We start from the raw sequence: 26249 nt of genomic DNA, 5'->3' as shown, positions 1-26249 counted from the left end.
TAACAGTGTCCCGTTTTCACAATGTGCATTCATCAAATCAGACCGGTGTCTCAAAATGATTCTAAGAACATTGTTCTCAGGTTAAAACAGGTCACTGACCCTATCCCGACCAACCTTCTGTGTGTGTCGATCTGGTCTACACGTCCATGACTCAAATCATCAATAAAAATTCAATATCAGGCGTGTTCTCTACCTCCTTCAAAACTGGAATGGCAAGACCCCTTCCGAAGGTCTTCCCTTGGAGTAAACAATTTGAAAAATCACAGTCACCAGTTTTCGATTTTGGTCTTCTTCTCCTAAGGGTAGGAAAACAATCGCATTGAAACAACAGTTAACATCCCTCAATAGTCTGCCTATCGACCATTCCACAACACAGAAATGGATTTGTTGAAAGTGATTAATGTGATTTTGAGTTCAGCGGATAAGGAGCAAGTGTCGATACTCGCCTTGTCAGGCCAATGAGCAGCCTTTGGCAACATTATTCACTCTTGTTCTGTCGTCTCACTGCCGTTTGTTTATGCCCTACCACGGTTGGAGTCTTACATTCTGGGTAGAACTCAGACCAAATTGGTTGACCAGCAGTAACACCTTTGACCCGGGGGGTCAGTGCTATGGCCGATTTTGTTTATTTTACACACCAAGCCTTTCTCGCTATTATTTCAGTCAAAGGGTATTTCTAGTCAATTCAATGCATAAATTACTCAGCTTAACATTTTTACCTCTTCTCAGCATGCACCCTCTTTCACATTTTAGATACGTGCACATTGGAGATAAAATTATGGGTGGTTCAAAATAAACTAAAATTTAACGATGAAAAAAAAAGCTCTTGTTATTAAATTTTGTTGAGAAATTAAACTTTTTTAAATTACCTTGGACTTTAAATTTCATTTATTGGCTAATGTACACTATTTACTGTAGACAGTTAATGCCGTCCTTTGTTAACTTAGTGATAAACCAACAAAAGTTCCTACCCAAACATAATGCCTACGCCGTAAACAACACTTGCCATTATGTCCCGTGTTGTTGTCAGATGGACGACGATTATAGCTGCGGTGTTCTCAGAACTATTGAGTTTTTTAATTGCTTTGTTTTTAACAGCCTACCTGGCAGAGACCGAAATTTTTATGGAAATTCGAAAACCGGCTTTTCCAGTCTCGATCCGCGGCATTAATTCATGGATTTCTGCCGCTGGCGCCTGCACCGCCCTACATCGTCATTGCCCTCTGTCTGAGGGACACTTGCAAGCTTGAGCTTCGAAGCAAAACAAAGAGGCAACAGCTTACAAAGACTTACAGCTGCCTCGACCATATGCAGCAACCATATGGTAGGTCAATTCTTTCAATTCATAGCTGGTATCTAGCTGTCTGAGATGTAAATATTGCAGTCAGGAGAGTCATGTTGTTTCAGCACTGACCAAAGGCCATGCTTTCGTATTGATAAATTACCATTATCTTTTAGTGAAATATATTTAGCTTTCTCATTGATGAAATGCAATGTTTCTTTGGTGGCTAGAAAACATAAATAGCATGAACAGTCGAACCCGAATAGCATAAGATTATTTGTGTAAAAGGATTTATTTTTGATGTATTAGATGTTTATTTTATCCAAGATTTTTGCCAATGGAGAGAAGAAAGGGAAGTGTTTTTGATGAATGTTATACTGCATGTTTCTGTACTGTAAATAATGTTTATACTGTCAACACAACGTTGTCTTCGTTCTGTTTATCCGTGAGGCAGACTGGTTCCTCCTTTTTCTCTTTCGCCGTTAACAACGCCCATTCGCCCTTGTTCCTGCTTTAGCCTTTATAATCACAAAGTGGAGCATTAATCTCAGTTACAGGTGGAATGACAAGTTTCTCCTCTTCAGTTTAATGCTTAACATGTATTCATTCCTATACTTGGGGCTGGTAATATTTTCTAGTGCATATCATGGGCATGGAAATTTCCTAAAAACGAAAAGAATGATGTTTCCCCCTCCTTACCCTTCCAAAAAAAAAAATCAGTTCTTTTGATTAATAGTTGACAGCTGTTACTGACAAAGTGATCACATGATAATAAATAAATTCTAATCCATAAAAGTGTTCGCAGAATCATGGCGTTACTTCCGGTTCGAAAGATCACGTGGTACAAAATCAGCATCGTCCTCCTGTACTTCGGCTTTGCCTGCTTGACGGCGGGGATGGTGTCTCCTTACTGGACGTACGGCTCCAAGACGACGGTAGACGACACCATCGTCATTCACCGAGGGCTCTGGCACGTCTGCCACGGTCACGCGGGGTCAGTGGCCTGCGCCTCTAGTCTCGGCGACCCTCCGGAATGGCTGAAAGCGGTGGTGGCCCTGCAGTGCCTCGCTGTGGTCGGGTTGGCGTTTTCCGCTGGCTTTGTCGTCCTGCTGACGTGTCTCTGGAGCTTCTCGCGCATACCGGAAGTGGTCGCTTGCATCGCCAGCGTCGTGGGATTCATCGGGCTGCTCGTCTTTGTGGGGAAGACCCCGAAAGAGGAGGGAACCGTCATCTTCCATTTCTCCTGGAGCTTTGCCTTGGATCTCATCGGCTGCGTTGTCGCTTTTGTCGCCGCTGTTATTATGGCCTTGAGTAACAAAAACACGCCTCCTGCTGTGAAGAGTAGCAGCCAGGACACTCGAGATATACAGACAGTGGAAAGCATAAACAGCGAGTATGCCGCTCACAGAGTTGTCTAATATACTACTCAGAGCTATCTAGGTGAAATGAATTCTTGTGTAGCCAATGCATGACTAAAGCGGTGAGGTATGTACTTTATATCTACCCTCGATTTAAACATATGAATTAATAGAAAGCGATGTATATAGCTTTTAAAGTGTAAAAAATATCCTGGAAATTACCCGCATGTTATCTTAAACATTTAAGCAGCAAAACAAGCAAACCAGCCCAATCGAATAAATTTATGGCAAAAATGCATTGTAAATTTTCATTGTTTTAATAATAATCATCATAATCATTATAATCATCACCATGATCATCCAGCAATTTATCCAGCACCAACCAGACTCAAAGAGCTTTACATACAAAAATTTAAAGATATTTTCGCGTAATATTTTTCATTGCTGCTTGATATTTTCATAAAGATGTTTATGTTTGCCTGGTAATCAAGAGTCGAGAGTATGAGTCGTAGGTTGGACCTTTCCACTCCTGCTTCTTTCTGTGATGAACCTGTTCGCATAATGGTCTATTTTGCAGAGGTTACCACACACCAACCGAATCATTCACAGCCACACAACAAAGAACTGCACTGCAAGAAATATAATTAAATAATAAATAATAATAAATTCAATATCAGTGTCTATAAGCACTGTCATATACTTTACACCGATATGTAACATTCCAAAATCACGAGTGTGACAATGGAAAACACACACACACACACAAATATTAAATGTGCGTGAATGTAATCCGCCATGTCCTTCAACTTGTCATGTTCATCAACAAACCGACATGGAATTGATGATTACCTTTTTTTTAGGGTGGGGGATATTGGTGCATTATCAGTTCCACTATCTGTACTAGAAGAATTAAGATTTTTGTCACAGCTCAAGAAATGATTAATCCAGAAGAAAAAAGACAGGTATTTACACCATAATTTTGTTGTCAAAGTTCAAAAATTATCATGAAATACTTTTCTTGCTTCTTCGTCTTTAAAAGACAAGTATGTCTTTTGTTACGGATATATTTTAACAGCTCGGCTGTCGTAGAAATGGACAGGCAGCTTGTCCACAGAATCAAGATATACATGCAATTCTGAAAAATGCTAGATTTTGTTGCACTTTGGAGGGGCAGTAGAAAGCTGCAACGAAAATCGGCTTTGCGATGTAAATGGCATTGTGTCACAGGCTGATGTCCATTTGCATCGTTTGAAAAGTAAGAACATTATGCCCAAAACCAGATGGAGTACCGTATGTCGGTCACCAGAGGCAATGAACTGAAAATATTCAATATTATTATCCTCGCTTTAAAATTAGAGAACGAAGGGTAAAGGGAAAAGAGACCAAATAAAATAAAGCTTAAAAATTCAGTTGCTTTGTTTGTCATTGCTTTGTGCATGCTTCTCTTTACCTGTTTTATTATTATTATTGAGAACAGAAGCATTCCTAATCCTGACAGTATGTTGCAAGCCGTTTCTTCTCATATTTTTCTTCACCTAATTTTATCTTCATCTCCTAATCGGACGAAAAAAGACGCCTCAGGCACGAAACGAACGCTGACCCAGAAGACCTGCAAGTCCTATGTGAAGAGGATCAACCAGGCTATTTTGAGCCTGAAGGGAGGAAAATCCCTCGTGATGGACAATACTCCAGCGGAGTTGATCAAAGGTGGCGAAGAAGACATAGTGAAGGTTCCACATTGTATCGGAAGATCTGGGCAAGCAGTGGCTCAAGAATGGACGCAGTCACTAGTCGCACCCCTGCCTAAGAGAAGCAGAGTGGAGCAGTGTAAGAACTATTGCAGGATGAGTCTGATCATTAATTTTACCCAAGTAAAGTTATGTTGAAGGTGATCCGAAACCACCATCAAGCCACTGTACGACGGCTCCAGGAGCTGGCTACTCTGAAATTTTAAAACGATAATATTTCCTACAAATCGACAGATTTTGCCAGTATCCTAGAACATAATGGGCGGAACCTAGACAAATGAACAGGTTTTTCGACTTTTGGGGATTAGTACTTCCCTAAGTACATAGATTCTATCGTAATGACCTGATACATGTTTAGCACACCAACAAACAGTCATCCACTGGTTATATCGGAGCTATTGCACCAGCAAGTGATCAAAGTGGCTATACACTTCAATTGATCGTGATTAGTCACGAATAACCGACAGGCAAAACATAACGATGGAGACAATGGAGGACAAGGGTAATTTTTTCCCCTAACATAAAAAATTCGTAACCGAAACGTCACCCGCTTTACAGTGTCTACTAAACGAGTTTCTTTAAATCAAAATTATTCTGTTTTAGCACCGACAACCAGGAAATCAGTAATTGTGAACCAGATAATAAATAAATATAAATAAATTTGCCTTCAAAGGCAGGCTAAAAGCGTTTTACTCCTCCTCTCACAAAATTAAAGTATTGCGTAGCCACTACTGATGATGAGAAGCCATCAACTCGGATACAGTCTGCAACCTTGCCATCACCCACAAGCTAGTAAAGTTCTTCTGAAAGTATGTTAACCTTATTATGAAGTTTCTACTGAAGCTCAGCTGCTACAGTGACCTACACTTTGCAGACAGAAATATCGCGCAAAAAACAAACAAACAAACAAACAAACAAACAAACAAACAAACAAACAAACAAAAGCGACTCTTTTTGATTATAACGCCAACGGTCATTGTAAGCGTAGAGACCTTGATACATCAGCGACTGTGCGATGACAAGCTTGAAGGCGACTGTTTAACAGTCCAAATCACAACAATTCAGGGAAAGAAATTTAACAAACTTCTTTTGCCTAAATCACAGCCGAGGACCGGACAGTGGACTCCTAAGGCGAGCAAGCGACTGCCCGGCTAAGAAGGTCCCACTGCAGGCTTGAAATCAGAGGACAATGCATCTTTTAGTCTAATACACGCTTTCTCAAACCAGCTTCTGATTGGACGAGTTAAACTTTACCATCTGAGGTAATAGGTAATGTCAGCAATGCAGTGTCCCCAGCGGCAAGAATTTCTGGGAGCATATTTCCTGATAAACACAACACAGCGGTGATATAATACTTTTTAACATAATATATGTGCATTTAATAGTAAAGCTAAGTTCTTTTATTTCGTTTTCATGATAATGATTATCATAACGCCGCCACCACCACCACCCTCACCACCACCATAATCATCATGATCACCATCATTCGTTAACGTTGTTGATGCCGTGTACAATCGACGGAGAAGTCTGGAAAGACAAGATCAGTTTCATAATTTTCGCCACATTTCTGAAGCTAAAGTTTTGCACGTCCATAAGCGTTACTAAATATAAACTAATTAGCGATCTATTCCGTTTTCAGCGGTGCTTTCATTTCGATTTAACAAAATATCCTGTGAACAAGAAGCAAAACATCAGATAAGTGGTTAAGTTTCTGGAGTCCACTCGAAGCAAGCTTTCTAAGATATCGACATTAACTCTTAAACTCATTAATATCAAAGACGAATATGGCAAAGAATGGAGCATTACTGAAACAAAAATGTCATACGCTTTCATTATAGTAGGTGATCACGTGGTCCTGCTACACTGTAAAAAGTTTTACACATGCCATCCCTTTACAGACAGGAAGCATAAATAAGCTTTCTTAATAGTGTCATCATCGAGCGATTGTCACGTGCGCGACAGAGTCAACGAACCAATCTAGGTCTCTCAAAACAGGTGTTAATAACCGCATTGGGAGGGAAGGGTGATAACATATGTGTCGCAAGTACATTGAGCAAACCCGAATTAGATTATTTTATAATGGTGTGCTTGGAGCGAAGAAAAAAATAATTGGCTGCTTCCTTGCATTAACGGGAAAGTGCTTCCACCTCGAGGTGGTTTCACACTATGAGACTTTTTAGTCCAGGTACTGAATACTGTATTATTATTATTATTATATTATTATTATTATTATTATTATTATTATTATTATTATTATTATTATTATACCGATTCAGTGACAGTGGAAATGGTGCTGAAGACTTTAGGTCGAGACCTTCCCTTTTGCTTGCGGCAGACCAAGTTCATGAACTCTTCTCGATACTTCACTCCTGTCAGGCAGTACACGTAGAAGTTGATAGCATTGCTGGTGTGCCATAGGATGCTGCCCATGGCCATAACCAGCTCATTGGCTGCCTTCACGCTGACGTCCTCTTCCGCGCCTTGCGAGAAGGTCTCCTCCAGCATCAGGTAGACGGACACCGGGAGGACCAGCACGAAGAACGCCACGGAGATGCTGATCAAGGTGATCGTCATGGAAACCACCGCCTTTTCGCGAGAACCGAATTGGTCGGCACTGCCGGCGGAGAGCTTGCTTCGAGCTCTTCGTAGCGACTGGGCCACTTTGTGGATGAGGAACAGCATTGGAAGCCAGGAGAAGGAAGAAAGGCAAGATGGCGCAGAGAAGCGTGTCGATCCAGCCCCACACGTGCCGGAAAAAGATTTCATAATCCGAGGCGACATAACCGTAGAAACAAACCGCCTCGGGCTGGGTGTCCGTGGGTTCCATCCGGTGGCCGAACAGGATGTGAGCGTTTAAAACAACCAGGAGAAGGTACACGAGACAAGTGACAACCCGTGCAGTGCCATGGTTACACATGTCATTCACCCGATGCGGCCACAAGATGGAGGCCGCGCGCTGGAAGGTCATGGCCACCAAAATGGCGGCAGAAGTATGGCCTGTCAGGTAAGCCAGGAAGACACGGACTTTGCAGACGCCATCGTTGACGACGGTGAAGCCGAACGCTTGTAAGCACCAGAAGACCGGGTCGAACCAGAGAGACAGGAGGTCGGAGACCGCAAGCGCCGTGAAGTAGACGGAAATGCTGGAGTCCTGGGTGGCCGCCAGGCGGCGGTGCATGACAATGACCATCACGTTACCAAAAGTGCCAGCCGCCAGGATAACGGGGAAACCAATCTTCCAAAGCCAGACAGAAGCTTGGTAAAGCGGTTCTGACTCTACATCGTTACTTGCTGGGACGTCCGTCACCTCGTCATACATCGCCGTTATCTCATCAGAAGTCAATAAGAGCTTTGTCATTATTGCGGGATTTGTGACTTCCATCTCTGGAGGAAGAGTGGGTGGTATGTGGGATTGGGCTGTGGTCTTTTGTCGTAAATTTTCTCAGTTTGTTTTAATTCTTTCAATTTTAAAGATGTGCGTTTCTTAAAACAAATCCCCTGCAAAGAATACTGCTCGATATATTGAAATGCAAACGGAGGGCATTTGGCATGAAACGACACAGACGATATTCTGTTATTGCCAGTTATTCAGTTCTGTCAACAGATCTCTCTCTCTTCCTCTCGGTGTGTCTCGTTTTCTGTCCCTGCTGCCGGCCCGTTGTGACCATTAACACTGTTCAATCTAGAAGGGAGAAAATCCGTAGATAAAATACTTGTTCTTAAAAGTAATCAACAATCGTGCACAAAATCTTGAAAGAAATAAAAAAAAAATTGTTAATCAAGAAGGAATGACAAGAAAAAAAGAAGAAAAAATGAAAGAATGAAACAAAAAAAAAAAAACATTAAAGGAAAGAATCATTAAAAATAATCAAAGTAATTTAAAAAATAGAACCCCCCCCAAAAAAAAAAAACAACAACAACAAAAAAAAAAAACAACCAAACTTAAAAAAGCAAAAAAGCAAATTAAAAATAAAAAAAGGATATTTTACAATCTTTCGATCTGTACCTCTGGCAGACGATGGAGAGCCGTGTAGAAGACACCTTTCACCATGGATTTGAAGAAAAGATAAAACTGCAGACTTTGGCCACTTTTGGCAGAATGCTGTTGCTGAAGCAACTGGAACTTAACTTCCTCATCTCTTTAGTACGCTTAAACATCTGGCACCTTGGCTGGAAATATGAAGGGCTTCAATAGACAGATTTTCTTTTCCTTTATAACTACTTTCGTGAGAACTTCAAGGACTTACACAACACTGCAGGAGTCTGTGAACAGATTTCAACACACGCTGTCCAGATATTTGTATTTCAAACTGTGCCTTGCGGGAGTATGTGGGTCGAATGGAGTCGGATAAGGAGAAAAAAAACGGAGGAAATATTAGATGCCTAGAATGTGTTATTAAACAGAGTGCGCATCTGGGATTCTTATTTTGTAGTTGTAAAGTTATTGAGGGTTGGTTAATAAAAATGAAAAGAGCAGATAAAAAGACCTACAACCACTTTCAGTTATTACCCGATTCTCGAAAAGGAGAGTTCGTGAAAGACACTGAGTAATTTTGTTTTAATGACTTAGTAATCTGATTTCGGAAACAGATAAAAGGTCAACTGAATTTTACCCAGTCATTTTTGAGCACCTTAAAGCTTGGATTTTAAAAATTGTGACTAACGAGTTTTGAGTTCTCAAAGCCATCAAACCTCATCAGTCCTTTTGCATTAATTGGCCATAGGGGCACCTGATGTTATTATCGCCAACTCTGTCAATCTTTCTCTGGGATGTGCTGAATGATAAGACATTCCTCTCTTTTGACTTTTTGTCTGCACCTGTTCCTACAGACCTTTACCCTATCCTGTACTCCTTTTACAGTGACCAGAAGGTCTTTGTTAGTTCCAGACTTGGGTGGTTATCTTATATAGAAGAAAGATACTCACTCATAGTTCATAATACTCTTAACAGTTCTGACCAGATTCCTGTTTTCACTAGAATCGTCGGGCACAGAATCATTGAATTTTGTTGTTTTTGGGGGTAGGGGTAGGTGGGAGTACCGCTGGAGCGGTTATCTCATAGAATGATCAAGCAATGTTCTGTTTATAGATCTCTCCACACCATCATTATTCTACGAAATTTTTTATTTTGTTTTCCATCCTCTGAAGGTAATGCTCTGTCCGACATATTCCACTCTGTTTATTGCTCATCAGGACTTGTCTGCATATTTATGAGGGTATCTCTAAAGTTGTTTGCAAGGTTCGTGAAAATCAATTGTTCGTTGTTTCCGCGACCAGTCGCAGAATAAAGACTGACAAACTTCTGTGAGTGTGTTTGGGTGGGTGGGTGGTAGGAGATAAGGGTGTGTGTGTGTGGGTGAGAGAGAGGATGGTTGCTTGTTGGCGCGAGCAATCTACGACATTCAGTTTTATGTTAGCGTTAAAATAATAATGGGCTCGTGCCATTTATCGCTGATAACTCATCACCTCGATAATGAGAGAAGTGCAGGTGAGAGATTATTACCGATGATTCTCTTTCCGAACGGGGTAGGGTGTGATGATCACAGGTCGAGGTCAAAGAAGACTATGTTTTCCGTCGAAACGGTTCAGGTGCGTAACTAAGCAACGTGCAGTACTTTCCATAATCTCCAGTGTCTCTTGTCACCTTTTCTGACACTTTACGTTTGAAGGTTTATCAAAGGTTTACCAGCTGTATGTAGCAATAACGAGCAATTGCCACTCACTGAAGCCTTTTATTGAGCCGCGAAGACATTGCATTGTTCCAATGGAAAAAACAAAACAAAAACAAAACCCCCCTGAAACCTACAAATAAAATGCCTGATGAATGAGTAGGGAACCCTTTTCAATATATCTAAAAACTTGATAACTCACATTACACGTCAGTTGTTTCCTGGTGTAAATATCGTATCTATAGTTGCTTCTCCAAAGAAACCCACACAAATTTACAACACTATCACTAGAGTCACTGATCCTTCCATGCCGTGAAGCAGTCGATCGTGTCCTTATATTTATTTTGTATTGTCTGCCTGCAACAATCTCAGGTGCTTTTTCATCTTTGTAAACGATATTTATCGAAAAATAATTTTGGGGGCATTGCTAAAGAAAATCAAATTCGCATGCCACAAACACTAGAAAATCTAAAGATAGAATCAGTTGTAGTAAAATACTTACTTGTTTGTTTTTAAACACCTGACTAGGGATAACAAAGCGAGGCTATCAGGACTAAAGTTTGCGTTGGTTATGTGGGTACTATAGACGGTCCGGCACTACAACGAGGTTCAAATCGCGCACGCCTGCTTCTGTTGATAGGACAGGCAGATTTTCTTCTCTGGATGCTCCGGTTCTCGTCTTCACCCTTCCCTGATTTTATCCCCCACCCATTTGTCTGCCATTGTGCATGCTCTATCAAAGAAACCAAGCAAGCAGCCGGATTGGCATGAGCCTCACATGTCCCACTCTTCTTGCCATCGAGACCTGCAAAGATGTCCACCGACATGGTCGCTACATTCTGGTGGCTTCCTGTGAAAGAAACAACGTTTCACCAAACTTTTGTTACTGCAAGAACCAGCAATCAGGCTGACTGCTTAAATCCCAGATGGCAGCTCGATAACCCTCTTCACTTCACATTCTACGATTTAAAAATATAAAGACTGCGTAAGACCAGACGTATATTAAGATAATAATAGTATAGGGGTTGGGGTGGGTGCTACAGGGAGGAAATTATTCTTTGAAACCCTTGAGCACCAGCTAGGTTTTAAAATATTTTGCAGACATTTTTTTCTAAGTGTGTATGCTTTCAGAGGTGAGCCCGTATATTTATTTGTATAATCAGAACGGATCTGCAAGGTGAGACGTGCATGAATCAATAGTTTAGAACTTACATAGCAATTAAGTGGTAAATACGTGTTTCCTCTTGCAAAAATATGAATATGAAATGAAGCAACAAAAAAAAAATAGCGAAATGGCAAACAACTTATGCTCGTGCGCGCATTCACGCTTCTGATTACATTGATAATACGAAAATATTGACAAGGTTCCGTGCAAGAAATGTTTCGCATGGACGGGTTCATTAACCACCACACCCCGATCCTTCACCAACAGACAAGAAAGCAGAATAAATAGATACCATAGTACAGAGTACAAGACATTAAAAAAATCGTTGTTAACGAGAAAAAGCTTTTTACAAATGGATGTTGCTGTGTTTACCAAGAAATGCTCAAATATAATTCTTTCCAATAAAGGTTTTTTAAAACCATTTTTGTTTTAAATGGGATAGTTTCTCAATAATGTTATCCCATCAAGCTTCATCTTATAATCAGTGCTTAATGGTTGTTTCAACAGAAGCTGTTTTTTTAATTTCTTATCTAAATAACAATTAGAAGATGAAGTTGAAAATGTGAATGTATAACATTTTGAAAAAATAATTAGACAACGGTATCGGGTCTAGTCATGATCGTTTCAGCTAAAAAAACAAAATTAAGAAATTATGAGAATTTTGAGCTGCATATCAAATTCAGTTATATTATTTCTTTATTTATCCAGTAAATTGTTAACTTGAAGACTTTTTCTCCTGGCGCAATGGCTATCTTGTGAATTTTAAATTTTATTGAACAGCATGATGTTCACATTGTAAAGGGTAAAAGAGTGTTAGGAATGGACAGCCGAGTTGTTGCAGCAAAGTTCTACGAACCCGAAGGTTCACACATTAGCCGGTTCGATACCCCAGCTGTGGAATGGGTAGCTAGCTTCGAAGAGGGTTGGAGAAGGCAAGGCAGTAACTTCGAAGAGAGGGGCACTACTTTCACACAAAAAAACCTGGTTCTGAGATTGGTGACTAGTATCTATAATGACTTTATCAACGATTAAAAAACCACCTATATCTTTATTTATTTAGCCGCTTAGCCTTGTATTTAAGTCTTAATTAGTAAAGAGTAATAACATTGACATTCTTGTTCTATGATTTTGGCTAGATGTCATTGAAAAACCGCTAAAACTAACAGCGCAGAGAAAGCCAAGCAGCACATTCAACTCGTTTTCTTGCCATGTTCGGACGGACCTCAAATTGATATGCATTTGTTGTCTCAACCTGAATAGAACACCACACCCTCTTTATTCCCTCCTACCCTACTTCAACCAAACATACCCACGCATGCGTCTCTCGCCAAAAATGTGAGTTGGACAGAAAGCGAATTGAGTCAGAAGACTATTTCTCCCATTTAATCAACTGGCTACAGTTCACCTCAGCTCAGATGTGGAGCTGAAGCACTGGTTTAGATTCAACTTCCTTTTTCTGCCAATTCTGACTTTACAGAATTGAATTTTTCACAAGTGGTAACTTTTCTATGATGGAACTCATCTCAGGAAGAAAAAGACTTTGGTTAATCCTGCTGGCCAGTCTTTTTTGATAGCTCTGAAGTAAGCACAAAGCTGAATTGGTGTTTTCCCGTCGATAAAATGTCAGGGCTCCACTTAAAATTGGTGTGGAAAGGAAGATGAAAGGTTCAGATTCAGATTGTTGGATTTTTTTTCGCGCCCTTAAAAGTACATCTCAATGTACAAGTACTAATATTTTTGCGATTTCAATCCCTAAAGCCTGTGCTGGATCTCAATAAACCATGTGTGACAAGGAAGCAGAAACAAAGCTAAGTAAGACATCCCAATCAACATTTTATTGGAATTAAAAAAACACAAGCATTCAAAAGTTTTGACTTTATTTTCTCCGTATTTGTGGTTTGGGTTATGACAATGCTATGCAAAACACCACCATCGAATTATGCCACCATAAGTTTTTTTCTTATGAACAATGTAGCTATTAAGAAATGCATTTTTTTAACACAGGTTACAAGTTTTGGCATTCGTCACAATGGTTTTTATGAACAGCTAAACCAGGCATGTTTTAGCAGAATCTGATTCCCAAGGATGTTGAAATCCAGCAAAAGTCTGTTGCCTGTTTTTACAAAACTTTGGTCACAACATGTATATATTTTTAAATTCTTGTCTTAAAACCTCGACAAAGTGTCCTTTTGGGACTGAGTAAGCGTTAGCTTATCATTTTCTAGAGCAAAGCTACTGAGATCTGACACACCTGGCATTTCTGTTGCCTCCATGAACTGCAGGGCAGTCACTACTTGATCGCCTTTGTTTAACTTGATTGAGCACTTCACGAGTTTTTGAATAGCATCATCAGACACAGAACCAGCAAACATGTTTTTGTTGTTGTGATAAATATCAAAGGCTTCCCATGCCAAGTCGTGGTTGTCGCCATTTTCAGCAATGGTAATAATATGGCTGATCATCGTAGCAGTCGACAGAGATGCTGGTCTCCCTTCCTCTTGTTCATCTTTCCAGCGTTCAATGAACTGACCAGCTATGTGTACATACTGAGACTGCAATTCAGGCTGGAAAACAAATCAGGCATTCGGTCACAATTGCTCACAATTATGTTCACTGGTTTAAACTACAGTTTTCAACAAAAAAAAATATATAGAGCAGCAATCAACTGAAACCATGAGCAAGACTTTTAGAAAAATTTTGAAATCATTAATTACATTAATGTCTAATTTATGACAAATCTTCTACGTAAAAATTAAACTGCACTTTTTTCTAGCCTTGAAAAGCTAAGCATTTCATCATCAATGGAACTCGGGAGGAAGAATCGTGCGCTGAACTGGAAGCTGCTATAAGCTAATCCTGAGCAACCAGAAGCAGCACATTTATTAACACTTCCATTGTTTTAAGAGTGCTGGGTGTCAGCTTGACATTGTGGGTAGTTTTGCAGCCACTTACTAAAAAAAGCTGTAAAGGGAGGCAATGCCTCACATTTCTCTTTCTCCACAGATGTTAAAAATATAGAAGAAAATCTTGCTTTTCCTAACTCTCCCATCACTAGTTTATTAATAGTTATGAGAACGAAAGGGCAAATGTGGTTATTGCATGACTTGCTGTTTGTGCTTGTTTATCACTATGCAGCAATACCATCAGGATTAGAGCAGCCTATGATTCTTGTACAAGCATGGACATGCAGTCACTCATTCACTCAGCTATGTGTTGAGACCTTAACAATGCACAATCCATCACTTTGTCCCAAATTGTCCACTGGGATAAATAAAGTGTTATCTTATCAATCAAGGCTAAAATAATTTTACCTCCTGCTTTCGCTTGGCCATCAGCTCCAGCAGTTTTTCCAGAAGGTCATGGTTCTGCATGAACTCAAACAAAATGAAGTCTGTCCAAATGAGTGGCAGATGCTGAAAACCATCCTGCAGCTCTATGGCTTTGAGCAGCTCATGGAGGACCAGGTGATTTGGAGTGAACAGGTGTGGTGTCACGCGCTGGTACACTTCCATCACTCTGTCCATTGTCTCAAACATGCAGACTAGCCTCACGAAGAAGGAATAGTAGAAGCTCTGAAGTCGACTGTCCCCAAGCAGCTGAGCGTTGTTGCCAGTATTGACAAGGTTGTCAACGCGGTAGGCCAGCTCCAGGTCATGCAGATTGAGATAGCATCGTTTCATGGCATTGAAAAAAAACTCTTCATCTTTCGGGTCTCTCATTTCAAATGTGCGGCCTGAAAGAAATAAAACTGGTAACTTGAATGGTCAGGCAAAGACTATAAACTACCAAGGGACATGTTACAATTGTCACCAGAAGAAGGAAAGGTTGTTGCTTTTTTTCAATCTTTTGCACATTTGAGTGTTCTGAGAGTACCACCATGAGGATATGCATTTGTGATTATCCCATTGAGAAAACAACATATAGGGAAAAATACAATTTTCCCGTATTCCTAATCTCCATACAGGTGTTTGTGTTTTTAATGTCTATAGCAGGTGGATGTTCAAGTGAAGAGTGTCTTTACACTGTCTGGTTTTTCACTGTCCTGGAGTTGTTATCTGCTTAGAGATAGTTTCTGATTTGATGCAAAGTGATTTATGGCAGAGGAAAGAGTGGTTACAGAGCAAAAAGAAAAGGGTCAGACCGCAAGTTATGGATGAGAACAGTCTGTAGTCTGCAAGGTACTGAAAAAGTAGGAAAGAGACCAAAAGAGAGAGAGAGCTGTCAGTGATGCCAAATGAATAAAGAAGTGTGCTGAGAAAGATGGAATGGTCAGTGGTGTCAGAAGCAGTGAAGGCATCCAAGACGGTGAGCAAGGAGACTTTTCATGAATCAGTTAATAGCAGGTTTGTTCAGAATCTGAAAGAAATTTCTGAAAGGGATTGTTAGCAGAGAGGTGAGTACTGAACTGATGAAGAACCATTTGCTCATTTGCTTGGCTGGGAGGAGGTCAGTAAAAACAAGGAAACACTGGACAGAAACTAATATAGGAGTAGTTTCCACAAACTCAAAAGACTGATGCAAAAAAGGTAGAGTCTGAGAAGAAGTGACATGGCTGTATATATTTTTTTCACCTACAGTAAGATGAGGGGAGGATACATGCCTGTAACCATCAGAGATGATTAAATGCTTATCACTACATTGGTGTGACAAAGTTTCATGCTCCGAAATAAAGTCACAAATCATATCTGTTTTCTTGATCACCAGTTGGGAGTTGAAAAAACATATGTTGAACTTACTAGACACAGAAAACAGGATTTTTTGTCTTTTTTTAAAAACGCTTGGCAACTATGTACTAATATATGTACTAAAATACATCTGTAGAAGTTAATAGTATTAATCAAATTTTTTACATTACAGTCTAATCACCTTCTAATTCATCCATGATCTTGTGCAACATATTAGACTCTGATGATTCTTTAGGGTAGAAAAGAAAAAGCATGTAATTCCAGGAGGCAAGGCTTGGTTCAATCCCAACCTTCCTCATCTCACAAAGTGTCTGCATGGCAAGGATGGGAGACTGGTTGTACATATTCATGCGGTTTAAAGTATATAGAACACCATTGAATGTGGCAAGATCTGGACGAACTCCTGCCAGTTGCATGTCCATTAGGATATGCTGCACCTGAAAGAGAGTGGCATCAAAGAATAAAATAAACTATGTGATTTTTAAGACTACCCACATAGCTATGTAACACAGATGCCTTATTTTTAAAGAATAATATATTATACAGTGTAGGTGATTATTACACTAATTTCTCCATAATTTCACTTGCTAAATACTTAGTCATCAAAACTTAAGCACACATTTTGTGATTTTATTAAAATCTTGGCCTGCTGGTTTATTATTTGTAGGCTATAGTTTAACATTTATAATTTATTCAACAGTGTATTTAAAAACTGAGTCATCTTTTTAAATAAAATGCAAACTTTATAGCTAGGGAGCATAACCTTTATATCAATACAGTTCAAGTAAGTTGTACACCTCTGAAACATTTAGAGGTCTGAGAAGTGTTAGAAAACCTCCATCCTAATTCTTTAAAGAAATACTAATCTCATATGACAACAAATTTTCTAAAATCTTACCTGCTGCCACTTGGTATCATAAGTATCTTTATGAAAAGATGCTGCACATATGAGTTCATTGTATGTTAACACACCAACGGTCATTTTCTTCTCCTTCATTTCATCATACAACTGAAAGGCTTTGTCCGTTTGTAGATGTCTGGCCATGCCTCGTATTAAATGTTCATATGACTGGGGAGTTTTTGTTTTGAGGTCATCAAAGACCCTCTCTGCTAAGCCATTATCTTTCCAAGTCTTGACTGGTTTTTTGTTTTCTAATCCCAATTCTCTTCGAAAGAAGAATTCCTCCTGCATCATAATTTTGGGTGGGTCCTCTGCATTATAGACACACAGGAGCTCTAAAAATTTTAAGCATGTTTCTTCTGAGAGATCCAGACGCTTTTGTTTTATCTGTTTGTATACATCAACGGCATCGTTAACTCTACGTCTCTCGATGCGTTCTAGAAGTGCCGATTCACTCGGTTCATTGTAGTTGTAAGACACCTTTGGTGGCATGAAATCTTTTATGGGTGGTTCCGCAGGATTCGTGTTGAAATACATCGAATAGTTTTCAAGCACGAAGCGAGCGGCTTTCTGACCAGATTCCTTTGACAGAGCATAGGTCCGTTTTGACAAAGCTGATGCAGGGATTAAGAACGGATCATCGATGTACTTGTAATGAGGGCTGTTCGGGTCTCTCTTAACAGTAGAAGCAAGCGCTTGCAGTATCGCTGTGGCACTTCGCTTTTTCTTAAGCGGGATAACGATGTTTTCTGTTTGGCTAACGTTTACAGAATTCTGAACTGGTGAAGGACTAGTAAGCTGCTGAGAATGCGAAGACGCCGATTGTCCTCGCAGCCGAAGGAAATGTGCAGAAAGACCATAGCGGGCACGCACACACAAGGACGCGGCCATCTTGGTTATAAGGTAGGGGAGACAACTACATACTCAAGAGACTGTTTATCTTTCCCTTAATAGTTGCTGCATCTCGCGTTTTTTGTAAAGGAAAAGCAGCGAGAACTGATAATTAAAATTGTGTCTAAAAAGTATCGGTTTACAAATTTCGCAACTATTATCGGAAGGCAGTTATGATACTATCTATTTAGCCAACGTTAATCAGCAATAATGGAATTTAAATTCAATTAATTGGGGATGTCTGCTAAGCGCGAATGGATGGATCTTAATATATTGTAACCACGCTCACAATAATCTTTCGATGCTAAATACAAAAAGGGCAGGAAAACGATTAACACATTTCACATCGAACTAAAACTAATTTACTAAAATATGGATGAGGATTATTTGATGGAACTCCTCAGAGAACATATTCTCGTGTTTTCTGTCACTCATTTGTGGTTCATGCCGGCGCAGCGGCACAAGAAACTGTCTCGAAGATGCTGGACGACGATGTAGCTCGAACCGATAGTCTTACAATATATGGTTCATAGCAGCCCAGCGATATGGAAGTTAATTAATTGTTGTCGAGCTGCAGGTGGGCAGGGCGCCGCGATCGAATCTGCTATATATATATAGTGCACAGTCACGTTTTAAGATGAATAATATATGTTAGGGAAAAACACCATTTTCGTAAAATGACATTTGGAGGCACGTACCTTTCCTTTGCTTGAGGTTTTGACCACCTATGGTCAAACAATTGGTTTTGATCGAGTTTTTCTCTATTTTTATATATATATACATGTATAGCTGCAATGCATTCTGTAAGTACAGAATAAAATGTATATACTATATAGAATGCATTCGATCTACACTTATAGAGTTGAAATGTATATAATATATAGAATATCTTATATACATATAGAATGAATTGTATAACTATAAAATGAATCGTATAAGTATAAAATGCATTGTACGTATAGCTATAGAGAAAAAATTCGATAGACGGAGCCAGCTAAAACATAAATCAGGATCTGGAAGGCAGACTACGTAAATAGGCGCCTCTTGGCATCCGCTATCCCACTGAAGTGTTTATCCCCTTTTCATTTAATCTCCCAAAGGTATGATCGAAATGGCATCACAATTAATTAGGAAATTAATGAACTTTAAAGAATATAACTCGCCACGCCTACGAATGCTTTCCGTTCCTTAATCTTTGTCCTTTCTATATCTCGTTGTCCTCTTGCCTACGGGTTCCTTGGGTCACCACATGCCATGCCCGAAAAACGATCGACAGACTTAATTGTAGCCTATACATGTATATATATAACTATTATATCATCATCATCTATAAATAACACACAGAATCTATTAGCACGTGCGGCCTTAATTATGAGGACCTCGATCGATCGTGGGCATTGTATGGCAATACTACGGGTTTTACGACCCCCAGTTTCAGTATCACGTCTATCTCTTCTGATTACAGTTGCAAAATGTTGGGTATAAAATAATTTCAATTTTATGTATACATATAATGTCTTTTGAGAAGTTTTGAGGAACACGTCGATTATTTTCCTCTAATGTTCAACACTGATCTACAAACTTTAATCTTCCATAGATGTAGGGAAATCAACTTTTTATTTTATCGTTGCCAGTGAGCTTACCAGACAAAGCACAAACATTAAAGAGTAATCGAGAAAGGTTGAGAAGTTCGACTTAATTCGTCCAACGAATCACCTGCAGCGCACATGGTTGCCATTCACTACCATTCAGTGCAAGCATGTGAGTGCAGTGACGTATTCAGCCCATCCATAACTCGTGTTGATTAAGAACAAAACGTTATTCTCTATTATAATGACTTTAATCTTTACATTTGCAGGCTTCATGTGCATGAATACTGTTGAAAACAAAAGATTTTTCTTTTCAATTGGTGATTTAAACGCTAACTACCTGTAGTTTTGTATGATTAGACATAGCAGACGCTTATGGCGTCAGCAATGACTCAGTCTCCACCAATCACAAAGCTTCATCGATGGCGTGCGGAAGTGCGCAAACATCGCATTGCAACTCAAAGCTAAAAGGAAACCATCATGAATGCGTACGAATTTTACTTGTCGACTTGCAAATATGTGCTTTTGGCAGATCCATCTAAGAAAAGTACATGGGCTGACCTCTATGGCTACCTTCCATGTCTGCGACAGATGCTGTCTTGCTGTGTTTGTGGAAACATCATGCTGAAACCAAAAGGTCCGAGCCATGGCATTTGTTTACATCATGTCTGCGCATCGTGTATCGGCGGCAAAATGCGGCTTCGACCCGCGTGCAGTTGGTGCCGAACGCACGAGGGTTTCGTCGAAAATCCTGGTATGCGTCTTCTTATTCTTTGTTTTAAAAGAATGTGTGAGTACATTAACAGCAGTCCAATCGGGCAAGAAATTCGTAAATCTGCGACGAACGGCGCGCATACAAACACTCTGATTAAAATTCTCGATGAAGCAGCAGCCTTCGAAGACGATTACGTCATCAATAACAAGGTGATGCCAACGTGCGTTCCTACTTATGGCATGGCCCCAGAACCAAAACTTGTGTCTCTTCCGAGGGGTCATTTGACCCCGGGTTCAAGTAGCGGCGGGGGTCGTACAGCAGGTGGGCGCATGCGTAGTGACAGCGGAGCCTCTGCGACCAGCCATTCTGAGAAGGATAGCACCACACCTCTTGCACACGAAGTGGTACACAAGGCCCACGATAAAGAGAAGCCAGCTTCAAGCAATGGGCCTTTGAAGCTGGCAAAGGTTGAAGATGAGTATGAGAAGATGCCTGCTTTACTGGCTCCATGTACAAGAGGGATGGATTCACAAGAAAAACTTTCTCCTCCACTGCCTGGGACACAGCGAGCAGAAGCCCATGAGTTCCAAGGAAACAGCTCCTGGTCAGGTCTCAGTAGAAGAGGCAGGGGTCAGAATTTCAGCAAGCCCTTAACTGTTGCATTTAAGCGCTCGACTGTCAAACCGAAAGGTTTAACAGGTGTGAGGACAACTGGAAATGGACAGTCTCATCTGAAGTCAAAATCTAAGCTGAAAAATGGATTGCTGATGCGGCAGACAAAATTAAAAATTAAAGGGAAATACCAGAGAAAAAAAAAAACCTTTAAGCATGAGATTGACTTCGAGCCACCTTGTAAAAGAACACGCCTTGCATCTAGTATGACTACATCAGACAGTGTAATGCGTATCGCGAAACAAAAAACTTGTAAATGTGCCCGTCTGAACGCTCCCTCTCGTCTGACATGCTTTGGACAGCGATGCCCATGCTATAGTAATCATCTCCCATGTACAGATTGCATGTGCCGTGGTTGCAGAAACCCTTGTAAGGGGCCTTCAAATCACCATCGAGATGATGACAAAGAGAAATCAGATGGTGAACATGATCCTCCTATGCCTCGACTTTCTCCGGAACCACGGATGTAAATCAGTGGGCAAATGAAGTGACTCATCGTGATGGCCCACATTTGTATATAGTTTCATCTGCAGCTTTAATGTATATTTTGAATTAGACACAAAGTTTTAAATTTTGTTAGTGTTAAGGAAAGTAAGTTGCATGATATCTACAATTTACTGGTAGGTTGGGTTGATGTGAGCTACAAGAAGATATACATAGGAGAAGCCAAGAATTGAAAGCAGAAATTTAGGCAGCTGCTTTTTTGCGGGGAAAGCTTTTTAAATTTTTTTTTTTTCTGGGGAAGAAGGGGTACACTTTGGTGTAGAATCGATGGCAGAAGAAATATAAAGATTTTTGTTTCCTCTTGCATGACGTAATCTGTGCTGTCATTATTTAGTGGCTGTAGATGGAGTTGAACAAATTGTTTTATATAATGGTACCTCAATTACATTGTAGATAATTAACATCATTTTGGAAAGTGTTCAGTTATTGTATTACCTAGACATTTTTGTAAGTTCACTTCTCTTTCCCTAGCATGTGACATTTTGAACTGCATGCCTAAGTATTGTTTGAAGTATGGTGCTCTCATATTGTACTTACAGTGTTGACTATCTCACTAACCATGCCTCATTCCAGAATGGATTTACCCTAGAACTATTTCCCCTTACAGGTCATACAACTTCTTTAAGACACAACCCATGCCTCTCACCCAACGTTTGTGTTGAACAGATGGCAGTGAGCTATGTTGGGATTGTACATCATTTATAAATGTGCTACATATGCAGCCCCTTCAAAATTAGTTTTGACGTCCTAAACCTCTTAGTTTTGGTCTAGAGTGCATGAACATTAGCAGAGTGCATTGTAACACAGATTGTTGTGTAGATTTGAGACAGTTCCTTTAGTGTGCTCTTGAAATGTGTGTATGCACAATTTCTTGTTACAACAACAAAATTAAAAAGTAATATAGAGGTCAAGCAATGGCTAAGGTACAAAATTTGTGGGAGACAAAAGCAAGGTACATGTAGATGGAATTACTGGGTATTATATGCTCATTACTTCATTTTTTTACATATTGTCTCAGTAACATGAAGGCATGATATGATATAAAGCGGGTTAAAAAAAACCAACATGGAATATTCAGCAACAAGAATGCTGTTTAAAAAAAAAGGAATCAATTTAAATCTCTGATTGGCGTTTAAAAGGATATACCTTAAATGTTTTTTCTTTTTAAAATGTTTTGATATTGATATAAAATGTATATTATTCTCTGGGATTTTTGTGTAAGAAAATATGTTTTTCCATCTCACCAAAATCCTGCAGAAATTGTGACTTTAATTACAAGCATTATCTCCTTTGATTATGAGTTAATGATCTTTTTTGGACTTTTAGGATGTTCTGTAATATGCTGAGGAAAAAAGTAGGTATTCTTTCAAGCTATCTTCATCTTTTCTTGATCCCTTTCATTTTTCAAGTTGTGCTTTCAAGAGCAGTCAGAAAATGCATGAAGTTGATTTGAAAATCCTGGCAGATGAAACAGTTTCTTTTTTTGGAGGAAATGAACAGTGTCCCATTCAAAGAGCTTGATAGTCATGTATTAATGTATTACAATAAATGCCTGAATGCACACATATGTGAATGCTTGGTTGCATCTACACAAATCACAAATGCAGACAAGTGTAGTTTTGTTGTGATATTTTTGGTAGGCATTGTTAAAAAATACTGTACAGATTATTGTGATGTCTGCAAAATTTTGTGCTAGAGATTTCAGTGCAGTTTTACAAGAGCCAATCTGCATTTATCATTTAATATGCACAAGTAGCCAGGCTGCTTCACCAGCAGTTCAGGAAAGTTTTCTTCTTTGTTAAATTTGTTAACGGTGGCATGCAAAAAATGGAGATGAATATCCTTTCAATTCAAATCATGACCAATATAAGTTTTGCGTCAATGCAGGGTATCTGCATTGCATTGTATTGAATTGTAAAGCCATTTGTACCCTGCTGCTAATATTTTACCATCATACCATGACAACGTCATCATCAGTTAATATTTTCTGCTAGAACAGCTGCATCATTTTGTTTAGCTACTTCAACTTTGTTTAGCAATTAAGGTTATTTTGTGATCATGATACATAAATACAAGTGTGTTTTTGAAACATAATCACACCTTAATGCTTGCTGAAGGTGTAATTTTGGAGAACAAAAGTATATTAGGTTTTAGAGTGCATTTACTTTAGGTAAATCATCCCATGGTTTTCATGGTTTTCATGAAGTATCCTGATCAAAATCCTTGTAAAAGCTGTTTGTCAGATTTTATCTGTGTTGAAGTCAGCATTTTATTGTTTTATTAATTTCTAGCCTGTAGCCTCTCTGCCTTGTATTCTTGCTGGGAAAACTTGACACTTTGCTTCCATGTTACAATCTAGTGTTTTACAAGGAAATGAAGCAGAATTGTGTTAAGAAAGAGTTTCAGATCTACTGACCATTTTGGTATGGAATATAAACCAATGGTTTGTTTTGGCCTTAGCTAGAGATAAGTCTGTGCTATATTTGTATTCAAGTGCTAGCATCTCTGTCTTTAATATTTTATTAAATGTTTTATGACAGTGTTTTGAGTCTTGTTTTTTTTTTTTTTAAACCTTTGTTATCCAGCAGCGAGCACTGAAGCTAGAATATGTTTTGTAGCTAGATGCTCAATTTCAAATGTCAGCTTCATAACAAGGCTTTTGCTTTTGCATGTCTGTTTGATGCACTCGATATAGGAGTACAATGTTTGAAACTGGTGAACAACTAAACAAAATGTTCAGTGTTCCATCATTTATCACTGCGAGAGGACCAGCCTAAAACTGGGCCAAAGGCAAAAAAACCAGCTATATGAAATTTGAATTTTTCAGAGAAAATTAGCTTTTAAAATTATGAACATTTTGCAGTGTAAAGAATCTGTTGCTAAGCAGATGCCAACGGTCAACCAGTCAACTACTTTCGTCACCTCTTAGTAAACCATACTTGCTTTTGTGTCTTTACACTAGCTGGGGTGAAGATAGATTACCTTAAAAAAAATTTCTTGTGTATGTTATGTGTATAAAGAGTGAATACTTTATTCTGTCACATGGTGTTACTTAAGGTCTTTATTTTTTTAGATCATATTTAACACTTATATGAGCATTCAGAAGACATTTGGATAATTCTTTTAAGGCCTTAAGAAGCCTTATTGCTTGTTCATCTTCTCACACTGTCTTTTATGAAGGGTCTGAATTTTTGTATGAAATTTGTTTGTTGTTCTGTAAATCAGAGATTAAACAGATTCTGGATTTAGTTTAATCTTATTATGTATTTAATGTGAATTAAAGCCTGTAAGTCAAACAAACTTAAACTCAGCGATGATAAAACGGAAGCCCTTTTATGTTCGAGAAGAAGAAATCCATCTTCACTCGTTTGTCCACCAAATCACATCAAGGTGGGAGAAACCATCTTCTTGGCATCTTCTGTCAGGAACCTGCAGACACGATCGACTCTTGCTAAACAAGCTACATCTGTCAGTCTGCCTATTACGAGCTACACAGCGCCATCAAATTCTGTCTATGTGAGCTACCAACACTATTGTCTGTGCATTTGATCTATCCAGGCTTGATTACTGCAACACCTTGCTTGCTGGGTGTCTTGCATACCTTCTTCACAAACTCCAGAAATCCATCACACATCTTGTGCTTAGAGCTAGGAAACAGGACCACACCTCCCTTCTACTTCGTTTTCTAGCTTCCCATCTGTTCTTGCATCCAGCATAAACTGGCCATGCTGTGTTTTCATTTCTTTGCTGGCACCTGCTCTGATTATTTCTCTGAACTTGCTCTTTCTCCCTTACATCCCAGCTAGACAATCCACTCCTCGTCTGATGATCGTCTCCTTACTCTTCCTGTCACCAAAACAACATAAGGCCAAAGGATTTTTAGTTATTGTGCTGCAAAATAATTGAACTCTCCCTTTCAGTATCCGCCATGTACCCACTATTGAATCCTTTAAATGTGCATTGAAAACGCACCTCTTCCGAAAACATTACTCCTAACAACCTTTTCCATAATGCTAGTCGTTTTTCACACCCTTTTGCAATATCATGTTACTCTCAACTCTTGTTCTTGAGTTCCTTTTTGTGTTTTCTCTATTTGATTTTATTTTTCATTAGTACTGTTGTTTATTCTTTTATAGTTCATGTGTTGTTTTCCTGTACCTCGTATGTGATCCATGTTTCGTTCTTGTTAAGCGCTAAAAGCATACTCCTTAGGAGTGTGAGATTGGGTTTTACAAATTTTGCATTTATTATCATTATTAAGATTTTTTTTGTTATTTATCACACTCTTGTGCACATAGTTTCAGGTGTTATATTTTTTAGGAAGGTCTAACCTTTAAACATTTTAATTATTTAATTTCATTGGCTTCTGTGCAATGATAAATGTTTTTTAAAATCAGAATTTGTTTTGAGTTAACAAACATTTGTTTTGCATACAGCTGCTCATATTGTGGCATTCTGAGAATGAAAATCGCAGAATACTTGCAATAATGAAATGGGTTACACAGTTTAAATCTTGTACATTTCTGGACAGCAATGAAATTTTGATTTATACTCTAGACTAAGCTGTTTTGGATCAAATGGATGGTCTGTAACTTTCAAAACAATGAGTTATTTATGGGCTGGTAAGTGTTAATTAGACCAAACTTCTGATGAATTGTTACTTAGAAGTAACCAACTACTTAAGAAAAAGTACCTAACTTTTCATTGGTTTTGTGTTTGGTACTGAGAAATATATTTTTGACTGACCTGGTGTACACGATGGAACATTTTCAAGTTTTGCTGTTGACTTTGAGAGGAGGGAATTGTTGAACATCAAAAATAAATTTCTTTCAAAAGTTAGAATCTTGTGCCAAATTTGACTTTGTGTATAAATGTGATGTCTATGTGAATAGTTTGTGTGTGTGTGTGTTTTCAGAAAGATGTTTAATTTCTGCATGTACTGCTATGAGACTAAAGCCAGCATAGATGATGGTTTAACAAACTAAAACAGAATACTTATGACAGAACTTGTGATCGCTAGTTTATCTGTTTGGCTTCGTTTGGTTAACATTAAGTTAGTGATTATTCAGG

General features: G+C 39.0%; 2 protein-coding genes and 1 long non-coding RNA gene across 3 annotated transcripts; 2 read left to right on the top strand and 1 right to left on the bottom strand.

Annotated features, from left to right (window-relative positions):
• The first annotated feature begins 1101 nt into the window (after positions 1 to 1101).
• On the top strand, positions 1102 to 4049 carry LOC112555929. The gene is made up of 2 exons (XR_003097563.1): positions 1102 to 1324; positions 2079 to 4049. It is a non-coding gene; the product is annotated as an uncharacterized LOC112555929 (long non-coding RNA).
• An 8993-nt stretch (positions 4050 to 13042) lies between these two features.
• Positions 13043 to 17733, bottom strand: LOC112555621 (protein PTCD3 homolog, mitochondrial-like). The gene is made up of 4 exons (XM_025224051.1): positions 16806 to 17733; positions 16089 to 16344; positions 14534 to 14955; positions 13043 to 13786 (listed from the first exon to the last, which is right to left on the bottom strand). Exons 1-4 carry the CDS (start codon positions 17697 to 17699, stop codon positions 13388 to 13390), a joined length of 1971 nt encoding a protein of 656 aa, XP_025079836.1. The 5' UTR covers positions 17700 to 17733; the 3' UTR covers positions 13043 to 13387.
• Positions 17734 to 19550: 1817 nt separating this feature from the next.
• On the top strand, positions 19551 to 26018 carry LOC112555139 (E3 ubiquitin-protein ligase MSL2-like). Its single transcript, XM_025223363.1, has one exon. The coding sequence runs from the start codon at positions 19769 to 19771 to the stop codon at positions 21143 to 21145; it is 1377 nt and encodes a 458-aa protein (XP_025079148.1). The 5' UTR covers positions 19551 to 19768; the 3' UTR covers positions 21146 to 26018.
• The last annotated feature ends 231 nt before the right edge of the window (positions 26019 to 26249 follow it).

The sequence above is a fragment of the Pomacea canaliculata genome, linkage group LG14, assembly GCF_003073045.1.
Source record: "Pomacea canaliculata isolate SZHN2017 linkage group LG14, ASM307304v1, whole genome shotgun sequence".
Lineage (NCBI taxonomy): Eukaryota > Metazoa > Mollusca > Gastropoda > Architaenioglossa > Ampullariidae > Pomacea > Pomacea canaliculata.
This window is presented reverse-complemented; position numbering and strand designations above follow the sequence as displayed.